An 11284-nucleotide genomic window follows, 5' to 3' on the forward strand; every position below is an offset into this window, starting at 1 on the left:
AATAATAATAATAATAATAATAATAATAATAAGCTATCTTCTTCCAGCCAGAACTCACAAACTCGATTCATTTCTATTGGCATCATATGCCCTGCCTCCTTTCTCTTCCCCCGCTAAGCTGAGAGCTCCTTCAGTAGAGAGACATCTATTCTCTCCTGTGTCACAGTAGGTCTAGGGATGGGAGCCAAGACTCCTGGGAGAGCCTGGGCAATGAAGACTTCCTGGTCTATCCCTGCATAGGTGGGCATTCACGCTGATCATCATCTCATCCTACACGGCCAACCTGGCAGCCTTCCTGACCGTGCAGCGCATGGACGTGCCCATCGAGTCAGTGGATGACCTGGCTGACCAGACTGCGATTGAATATGGCACAATTCATGGAGGCTCCAGCATGACCTTCTTCCAAGTAAGACCCATGTAGTTGCTCACCACTGTCGGGAACTGGGCAGAACAAAGTTGAGATGTTTGTCTGCTGGCGATAAAACATCTCTCCTCATCTCATTATCTCTTTTGAACATCTAATTTAGAGGTCTCCATGGAGCTCATTTTTCTCCTGCATCACAAAATATCCCTGGAATAAGGTCCCAAAAGGATTTTGGGTTTATGTTAGCCTGTCCCAAAGTGTTGTACATGACCACTTTTTAATTGCCATATTTTCATGTCTATTTTAATGGGCATTAGAAAAAAAATGTGTATATATGCAACGAATCAAACCTATAGTTTTATTTATAATTCTGTATAGGATGGGGCTGATATTTACATTTAAATTTTAAAAAGTGAGTTAAAATTTTTTGGGTAGTACCTAGACAAAGCAAGATTAAAATAACACAAATGGGGCCGACCCCGTGGCTCACTCAGGAGAGTGCGGCGCTGGGAGTGCAGCAGCGCTGGGAGCGCCGAGGCCGTGGGTTCAGATCCTGTATAGGGATGGCCGGTGTGCTCACTGGCTGAGTGCAGTGTGGGCGACACCAAGCCAAGGGGTTACGATCCCCTTACTGGTCAAAAAAAAAGATAAAAATAAAAAAACAATACAAATGACTGAAGTTTGAGGACCACTAGGTTAAGGTGAGCTGGTTTCATTGATTCCAGACTAGATAGGTCTCAGATAAGGACCCTGCTGGCTTCTTTGGGATTCCCTTGCAAGGCTCAGGAGAAGGCCCTGCCACAATGGTGTGTTCACTGACAAGCTGGACTAATCACCAAGGCTGACAATCAGGCCAGATGGAATAGTAGTTTTCACATGCTTCAAGATCTCCAGGGAAGCAGATTTCCCCTGAGGTTAATAGGTGTCTAGCCAACCTAATATCCACGAAGTACATTTTCACATGAAACAAGTCTAAGGCCCTCCGTTTTCTGTTTTCCATCCAAGTCTTAGTGCCTGGGGCATAGAGACCAGTGAAGTCATCATGCGGACACAGGGTTTGGATAGACCCCCGGGATTCTCCATCTCGTTATTATTTGTAAAACAGAAGCCAGAGTTGAGGGTGTGATTGGTAGAGTGGTTTGGAGTGGATAGAAAATAGCCGGCACTGCTTCTTCAGATGGAGTCTCTGTGTAAGTCCTGAATGAACCTGAGTCCACTGCCCCAACCTAAGGGACAATGAAGGGACACAACCAGGATTTCAGTTCTTCTACCAGAAAATGGAGGTTGGCAGTAGAAGACCTCTCAGAGTAGATGTGGCAAAACCGATGATCAAACCAGTAGGCGGAACGTACAGGGCCTTAGGACCCCGTTGCTTCCTTGTCTTTCTGTACAAGTGTCAAAGACAACCTCCCTGCTCTGGCATTGCGTGATGGCAGCGAGCATCCTGGGCTGAGAGAGGGAACGGAGAGATCTTGACTCTAATCAGCCGCAGAAGGACCGGTGTTTTAAGGCCCACTTTGATTCTCTCCCTTTTTAAACCATTTCCTTTCTCTTTTCCCAATCCTGCTTCCTTTCCTTCTTCCCCCAGAATTCCCGCTACCAGACCTACCAACGCATGTGGAATTACATGTATTCCAAGCAGCCGAGTGTGTTCGTGAAAAGCACGGAGGAGGGGATCGCCAGGGTGTTGAATTCCAACTATGCCTTCCTGCTGGAGTCCACCATGAACGAGTACTACCGGCAGCGAAACTGCAACCTCACTCAGATTGGGGGCCTGCTGGACACCAAGGGCTATGGGATTGGCATGCCAGTCGGTATGCAGGAGAGGAACGGCCTCTTTGCCTAGCTTCATCCAGGCAGGGTTAGGGTAGCTAATCCCGTTGAACGCAGCATTGGATTCAGTAGCCCCTGTTGCTAGAACCAGTTTAACAGTGACTTTAGGGCCGGCCCAGTGGCGCACTGCTACAGTGCGCTGCTTGGGAGTGCGGAGGCGCTCCCGCCGAGGGTTCGGATCCCACATGCAGGCTGGTTCCCGCTCACTGGCTGAGCGAGGTGCGGGTGCAACGCCGAGGGCTGCGATCCCGTTGCCGGTCCGGTCCGGTATGGGCGCAACACTGAGGGTTGCGATCCGTTGCCGGACACGAAAAAAGACAAAAAGGAAAAAAACAAACAAACAAACAAACAAACAAAACAGTGACTTTAGGTGGGCATTCTTAAGGTTAAAAAAAAAAAAGGCAAACCACCATACTCCCACTAGTTTGTGATCAGTGCTTATTTTTAATTATTAATGGAGTAGTTGATTAGTTATTAATTGATTAATTATTAAAAGGCTAATACTACTTATTAAAGGGCATCTTAATGCCCTTGGTGCTACTTTAGGCCTTTTTTTCCTCCTCTCTCCTGTTTCCGGCCCCTTGGCCATTTCTCTATTGATTGACATCTCTACTAGAAGTGGGAAGAAGGAAGAGATGGTAAAACTTGAATTAAATTTGCTATTTGTTAGTGTCCCCGGTGAAAAGCTTACTACAAAAGAGGACTGATGTAATTAGATGAGACGGCGAGGGTTGTGATCCGTTGCCGGACACGAAAAAAGACAAAAAGGAAAAAAACAAACAAACAAACAAACAAACAAAACAGTGACTTTAGGTGGGCATTCTTAAGGTTAAAAAAAAAAAAGGCAAACCACCATACTCCCACTAGTTTGTGATCAGTGCTTATTTTTAATTATTAATGGAGTAGTTGATTAGTTATTAATTGATTAATTATTAAAAGGCTAATACTACTTATTAAAGGGCATCTTAATGCCCTTGGTGCTACTTTAGGCCTTTTTTTCCTCCTCTCTCCTGTTTCCGGCCCCTTGGCCATTTCTCTATTGATTGACATCTCTACTAGAAGTGGGAAGAAGGAAGAGATGGTAAAACTTGAATTAAATTTGCTATTTGTTAGTGTCCCCGGTGAAAAGCTTACTACAAAAGAGGACTGATGTAATTAGATGAGACGGCTTTCAATTTATTTGTGGATTTCACTGATCCGGCGACTCTGAGTCGGTGTGGGTAGTTGAGAATGGGCAGTCACGCTCTGGCATTCTGCTTGCTGACTGGATGCCACCCGGTTTGTGATAGGAGTAGAGATGTTTGGCTTTCAGAAAGGTATCCCAGCTGTGCTTTTTAAAGGACGGTCACACCTTGGGCATTCCCCTGCTGATAGTACCTCCACCCGAAGATGAGGGGGGACATGTCAAGCTGCCGTTGTGACTGTGGAGAGGATCTGAAAATGTTCCCCAGTGATTCTGACATGTACCCTTCCCCCCACATGCACCATGAAGAGCCATGAGTGTATGGGGTTGTCCCTGTACAAGGGTGTTCTTGTACAAGGTGACAGGGGGAGAAGCAGGAACTGAAACCATCAGATCATGTGAGAAAATTGATATATAGCCTGCACATCTTTGTAGTTACGTTAGACATCCCTTCTATTGATCTTTACCTAACTCAAAGCTCTTAAATTATAGGGTTCACTTACACCTGTGGAGTGTAAAGAGCATGGGCGTGGAGTCAGGCAGACCTGGGAATGCATTCTGGTTACTGGCTGTGGTACCTTAGATAGGTTATTTAACCTCCCTGAGTCTCAGTTATTTCATTTGTAAAATTAGGCTTCTAATATCTACCTTATGGGTGAGGGCTAAAGCAGATCACCTGGACAGGTGCCTTACCTCAGTGTCTCACACTTAGCCTGTCTTGGAGAATATTAGTGCCTGTATTAGTCTGTTTTGTGTCACTGTAGCAGAATACCTGAGACTGGGCGGGTGCTTATCTCCAAATCTAGTACTTTGCTTACCTGGCCGTGTTGCCACATGGGTGTCATCAGCTAGACAGAACAAGATGGCAGGAAGATGTACTGTGGGGTAGCCTAGGTTCTCACGTGAGGCTGGGATGAACATTACACAGTCCACTGATGACAGGATTTAGGTCTAGTTGGGGTTATGCCCAGGAAAGACAAGCATATGTATCATTCTTAAGTAGGAAGTAAGGGCATAACTATAGAATAAGCAATTTGGTTGGAGCTAAGAAAATTAACAAGAAACAGAACAAGGAACAAAATGGAAAATTGATCAGGTGGTTTAGGAGTAAGAAGAATAGTCCTTTCATGTGGCCCCTGGTGTGTTGTGAGGTTGGGTTGAAAGTGCTTTGAAACTGCTTCCAATGCCCTGGTGGGCCGGACAGTTGTCTCTAAACCTGGAAGGTTCGTTAGTCTCACCACCTAACAACATCTGTTAGGCTACCTGCTCGTGTATCCATTCACTGCAGATGTGTATGAAGTACCTACTCTACCCGAGCCTCTGCTGATGTTCACCCACTCAGTTACACAGACACGTTCAGTGCTGCGGGATTGGGGTCTGTGTGCCAAAGCATTGTTTTGTCTATAGTAGGCAAGGTTCTACCATGGAGTCATGGGCTGTCAAGGCTGGAAGAGGTCTGGGAGATGATCTAGTTCCTTGCCTTTCAAATTATGGTCCATGGCTCAGCAGCTGGGCATCATCTTGGAGCTTGCTGGGAATGCAGAATCTCAGGCCCCACCTCAGACCTACTAAGTCAGAATTTGCAGTTCGACGATGTCCTCAGGTGATTCCTATGCACATTAAAATTTGAGAAGCACTGCTCTGTTTGTTCCAAGCTTCTGTCTGAATCCTTCACTGTATCCTTTTCCCTCTGGGGCATCTGTCCACATTGGGCCTTCATAGAGCTTGGGCAAGGAAATTGGGCAGCTGAGTTGTTTTCCAGCCTCTTGGCAGCTTTTCCTTAGTGGGCTCAGGCCTCAGCCTGTGTTGGGACGTTGAACTTTCCGTGGCTTCATTTAAGCCTGTTTTTGTGATTAAACCTAAATTTTAGAACCAAAACTCCTCAACCATATTCCATTAGAAAAATTTAAAAAGAATTGCACTCAACTGACAGAGCTTTCTGTTTGAGGGGGGATGGGGGAGTTGCGGAAACGGGTGATGGACAGGACCAACAGGTTCTGGTGTGCTCAGAGGCAGCCATGGGGGTTGGCGACACCTGGTGACTAGATTCTTCTTCCGTCACACTCTGGGGTGACTCTTCTCCCATTGGTTGGTGGCTGCACTGGGTAAAAAAATTGTAAGTTGTAATGTAGTGAGAGCTACAAGTGTCTGAGAAATTAAATACAGTAGAAATTGAACAACTGACAGGTTTGTGTTACAGAAACACAAACTTTGGCCTCCCGGAGGTGAATGGGAAGCTTTTAAAGCCAGCTCCTTGTGTGTCATTGGGCAGGTTGTTTAACCTTGCTAGACCATCTTTTTAATTTAGAAAGTGGTGGCACCCAAGTGGGGAGGTTGGGTGGCATGACTGCCTGGAAAGCCATTACTTGGCCCATAGTGGGGTCTTTGGCCATGGGCTGGATGTGCCAGCCAGCGTGGAGAGAAGGAAAGTGGAAAAGACTGAGAACCCTGTGTGAAGCCAGAAGGCCTTCCTCTCCACGGAGGGGGAGACCTAGCAGAGTGGAGAGCGGTGGTCTGGTGGGCCCTCCCTGCCCGCTACACCTACCTCTCCCCTGAGGTTAGAGCAGGCAGGGTGGCGAGGAGGCGTGCACGACCTGGCACTCACGTCTTGTGTCCTGCGCTCTCCTGTGATCCCGCAGGCTCAGTTTTCCGGGACGAGTTTGATCTGGCCATTCTCCAGCTGCAGGAGAACAACCGCCTGGAGATCCTGAAGCGCAAATGGTGGGAAGGGGGGAAGTGCCCCAAGGAGGAAGATCACAGAGCTAAAGGTAAGGATGTGCAGGACCTTCCCCTCCCGCCCTGGAGGACCAAGGCAGCTTGTTTGAGAACAAGCCTTGGGAGGAACCTAGCACTAGGCTGGGGCTGGCTTGGGGGCAGTCCTGTCCCAGGGTCTTGCAAGTTGTAGGTACCCAGTGTCCACCTGGATCCCAGGTCCAGGAGGCTCTACCTCCATGATGTTTCCCGAATCCAGCTACCTCTTACCATCTTACCTGTGTGATTGCAATAGCCTGGTCTCCTTTTCCCATTCTTGTGTCTCTACACTGTATTCTCCACTAGCAGCCAGAGTGACTCTTTTTTAAAATGCAAATCAGATCATAGCATTCCTCTGCACAAACCTCCCAGTGGCTTTGTACCTCACTCAGCTTTATGTAGCCTCAAGGCCCTACATGATCTGTTCTCCCTCAGTTTCCCACTTTTCCTTCTGTTTCACAAGCCCCCCACCTTGCTTGACCCCGGGGCCTGTGCATATGCTCCCTGCTCCTGGCCTCCCCAAGGAGGCACCCCTCAGAGAGGTCCTCCCTCCCATCCTGCACTTTTCCCGTCACCTTAACCCTGCTCCATTTCTCTTCTTAGACCTCATCACGACCTGATATTAAATTTTCTGTGTTTATTTGTTTACCTCCCACCTCCTCTGCTAGAACATAGTTTCATGAGGACAGGATTGTCTTCTTCACAGGGCTTTCCAAAAGGCTGGCACATGGGTATTTTATTAAGTGTATGAATTTTAATTGGGTTGAATAGAAAGCAGTTACTGACTGGGATATGTGGTTGAGGAGTGTTAAGGGTCCCTGAGCCCCCAGGATTTTCTGTAGGGGGAACACATATCCTGGTAGGTATGCCCAGGGTAGTCCTGATTATATCTGTTGTAGATCAGTTAATGCCTGTTAGTTATTTTTAGATAACTTCATTCTCAAAGTGTCCTGGTTTGGGTAATAAATCATAGGGTCACCCTAGTAATGCACTGTAGCTTTGCTAAAATATGCAACAGATTTACCTGCACACACTCAACCCTAGGGGGCCGCTCAGGAGTAAAACGAAGGATGTCATGTGCTTGCCTTTCTGCTCAGCATAAATGATTATCCCCAATGAGACCGTAAGGAGTGACAGTGTTTCTAGTGTCTATGTTGCAAGGAGAGGTCTCAAGAACATGGGGGCAAGTCTTTTGTAATTTAAAGGAAATGTGTGTTTGTTCGTTTTTGTGCTATAACAGAATACTCAAGACTGGGTAATATGTAAAGAAAAAAAGATTTATTTTCTCATGATTCTGGGGAGCTGCATCTGGTGCAGGCCTCAGGCTGCTTCTGCTCATGGTGGAAGGTGGCAGGGAAGCCAGCGTGTGCACGATCACATGGTGAGAGGGAAGGGCGGTGATATGGCTCCTTTTACCAACCAGCTCTCTTGGGGATTGATCCATTCCTGTGAGAGCTCACTCACCCCCAGTCCCTGCCTCAGGGCATTAATCTATCACGAGGGATCCGCCCCCACGACCCAACACCTCTCAACACTGCCACATTGGGGATCAGATTTCAACATGAGCTTTAGGGGGACAAACATATCCAAACTATATCAAAATGCTGCCCTCAAAGAAATCCCATGAGGCCACACATTCTTGGCTCTTCACTCCTGACCATGGGAAGGCAGTGGACACTAGTGGACACGGGGCAGAGGCAGACATTGAATCCCAGCTCCACCAATTGCTAGTCTGTGAGCTTAGGCACATTAGTTAACACCGCTGAGCTCTCGTTTCTTATCTGCAGAATGAGTGCATAACCCGCACACTATAGGGGTGTTGTGAAGGTGGAGTGACATAGCACGGAGCGGGGCTCGTCATAAAGGCCCAGTATATCATCATTGATCTGCACTCTAATGCCATGATGTGCCAATCTCAGAACTTCAGGGCAGTCTGAATCTGTTAGCTGTCTGCAAGGGAGTTATTTTCAATGGTCAGCCAGTCAGCCAGTCAATCAACAGGGATATGTTGAGTGACAGTGAGGCATCCCAGCACAACATTTCATACTCCTGGGAACAGGAGAGAAAGTACTACAGGCTTACCATCAAGGATCTTAAAGTGACTTCTGGAAACAAAACCAACACACTTGAAGTGATGAGCAAACAGTTCTAGATACTAGCCAAGTACAGTTCTAGCCAAAGTACAATTAAATACTGGGGGGTGACTGTGAAGGAGAGTAACTCTATTTGTTCAGAGTTAAAAAAATGGGGGAGATACAAAGAAAAGTATCAGGACACTTTTGTGGATTGAATAGAATGAAATAGATTTTGAAGATGCTCAGGACTTGAATAGGTAGGGAATATGGGAAGAGGGTATTACAGGTAAATAAGCACCTGGAGGAAGGATGTGGAAAAAAATGGGGGAGATACAAAGAAAAGTATCAGGACACTTTTGTGGATTGAATAGAATGAAATAGATTTTGAAGATGCTCAGGACTTGGATAGGTAGGGAATATGGGAAGAGGGTATTACAGGTAAATAAGCACCTGGAGGAAGGATGTGGAAGCAGAAATCCGTGCAGTGGGCAGGGCTGTGTGCAGGGCCATGTGCAGAGCCGTGTGCAGGGCTGTGTGCAGGGCCGTGTGCAGGGCTGTGGCCAGGACCATGTGCAGGGCCATGTGCAGAGCCGTGTGCAGGGCCGTGTGCAGGGCCGTGTGAAGGGCTGTGTGCAGGGGCTGTAGGGGGTGCAGTGGAGCAGAAGAGGATTAGCATCAGGGGAATTGGGCTGCATAGAGCGTTCGTTGATAAGGTGAGTAGCAAAATGCTCCGCCACCACCCTACCCCACAAAAAAAATACATGGATTGAAAACAATCCAAATCTGACCGGGCCTGAAATAGTCGAAATAAAACTGGATTCCTGAGAATGGCAGGAAAGAGCACCACCTTACCTAGAAGTGGAGGGAAAGAGTAATGGCTTTTTACTCTGGACCTATCTAAATTGGAAAGGGAGAGGTAGACCTGGGACTCAGAGCAGAAGGATTGTGAGTCCTTCCTCTGATTGAAGAGTGAAATAGAAGAAACATCCAGGTATCGTCTTTCTAGAAGCCTTGTTCCCCCTCTCTGCCCACTTCCCCTCAGAGGGTTGGGTACCTTCTGTGACTTTCGACAGAGCACCCAGCACACTACAGTGCAACTCTTGGTCTCCTCTGCTTGGTCGCTGGCACCTTACATCCAGAACCAGTCTCATTTGCTTCTGTGTCCTTAGCCTCCCCCTACAGAGCCTGGCACAGAGTAGGTATTCAATATCTGTGGGATGTGTGATGAAAGCAATTGCTGGCTGTCAAATTACCAAGCTACCAATTACTGTGTCCTCCTGGGCCATAAGAAAGTGACTCATGAAAATGTGTTTGTAATGACTTTCCTGAATAGCCTCTGCAACCAGAGCTCTCCACTTACAGTCAGTTGTTCTTGCCTCTGGACAGCTGACTGGCCATATTCAGTGGTGCAGAGACCCCATAGAAGAGGAGGTTGCAGTGAAACTTGGGTAGCCAAGGGCAAGCGACCCAAAGCAGTGCAGAACCCCAAAGGCCCCTGCTGTTAACGCATAAAGTCCAGGCTGCAAGCTGTGGTCATCTCCTCTCCTCTTTCTTACTGGTCCAGGATTTCCCAGGCTTTCCTTTCCTGTTGAAAACTGATCCCATTTGGTCTCTTGGAGCTCATTTCCCCTTGAGACTTGCTACTGAGCCGATACCCTCTCTCCATTCCCCCGCTTTGATCCCTGAGCTCTGCAATCAGCCACAGGACCTTCCCCTTTGTGTACTTATTCATGTGTGTTGATTGATGTCTCCTGCCCATCTCATGGAGAAATGGATGGGGGGTGTGGAGGCAAAACTGGCAAGCACAGGGATGGTGACCCAGGATCTGGGTGCCCTGCAGTCTTCACTTAGGGACCTCGATTTAGATCCTTGCTCCCACCCCAGATCTCACCCAAAGTTCAAAGGATTCTTTGTTTTTATGCCCTTCCCTATCTCCCACTGCCCAAGAATGGAGCTCGTTAAACTTTCACCCTCCTGCACACCTGTTTGTTCCACTGACAGCCACTAATATAGTTCTTTTCCCTGAGGCGTTGTGTTCAAGATCATGGGCACTGGGTCAAGTGGACTTCACTCCATCGATGCTCTTGTTTTAATATATACTATGAAGCATCTTTGAGCTTCAGATTCCTTCTCTGGAAAATAGAGGTAACAGTATGGCCACTTCCCAGGGATATTGTGAAAACTGAGTGAGTTAAGTCATGTTAAGCACTCAGCAAAGTGTCTGGCACAAAGGAAATGGGACCTAATTTTCCAAAATCTAGGCCTAAAGGAACAATGAAGGCACAATGAGAGGTCTGAATAGTGTCTCCAAGCTGCTAGGATGCCCATCCATCTTGTACACCTTAAGGCTGTATAGTTCTTCAAAAATCAGCACTTATGACATTAATTTTGTGTCTGTTGACATTTTTGCCCCCCACACAATGAGCAACTCAAGGGTATGGACTGTGTTTTATTCATTTTTGTGTCCCAGTGCCCACCCTATCACCTGACATAAGTATTTGATGAAAGAATGAGCAAGAAGTGAATGAATGAATGGGCAAGCATCTCCAGGTCCTCCTGACTGCATACCACTTCTACCCTTATCCTATGTTCTTCTACCCTTATCCTACACAGGAGCCCGACACTTCCAACATTGGCATGGGAAGTGTTCATGTACCCCCATTGCAGCCAGCAAACATTATTGTAAACTACTGTGTAGCAGGTACTGTGCTGGGCTCCGAAATTTAAAGAGGAATGGCCCAGCCCTCAAGAGGTTTAGAACCTAAAGAGAGGTACTGATAGTTGCTATAATGTTGTACAGAAGAAGAGCTGTAATACAGCTGTAAAGAAAGTATTAGGAAGCCTAGAAGAAGTAATGAATTCTGAGGAATGGTCAGGGAAGGCTTTACAGAGACATTTGGCCTGAACTTTGAAGCATCCTTTAGGAGTCACTACTTTAGTAATGTTGTGGAGCATGGTTGTTACACTCAGAACTTGGTTAGACTAAGTAGGATGAGGTTGAAGTTAAGAGGACAGTCAAAACTTCGTAGAGGCTTAGACTGCAAACTAGTCTGTCTTGAACATTTTGATGGAAGGAAC

The 11284-nt window shown here is 47.0% G+C and overlaps 1 protein-coding gene across 1 annotated transcript in view; it reads left to right on the forward strand.

The window, feature by feature from the left end:
* The window catches only part of GRIK4 (glutamate receptor, ionotropic, kainate 4), a 173269-nt gene extending 166518 nt beyond the window's left edge, over nucleotides 1–6751 (forward strand). The window contains exons 14-17 of the mRNA XM_008583023.1: nucleotides 241–406; nucleotides 1953–2178; nucleotides 6020–6148; nucleotides 6735–6751. Coding sequence (XP_008581245.1) covers nucleotides 241–406; nucleotides 1953–2178; nucleotides 6020–6148; nucleotides 6735–6751 — 538 coding nt within the window. The remainder of the gene's footprint in view (nucleotides 1–240; nucleotides 407–1952; nucleotides 2179–6019; nucleotides 6149–6734) is intronic.
* The last annotated feature ends 4533 nt before the right edge of the window (nucleotides 6752–11284 follow it).

The sequence above is a fragment of the Galeopterus variegatus genome, unplaced genomic scaffold, assembly GCF_000696425.1.
Source record: "Galeopterus variegatus unplaced genomic scaffold, G_variegatus-3.0.2 Scaffold2797, whole genome shotgun sequence".
Classification (NCBI taxonomy): Eukaryota; Metazoa; Chordata; class Mammalia; order Dermoptera; family Cynocephalidae; genus Galeopterus; species Galeopterus variegatus.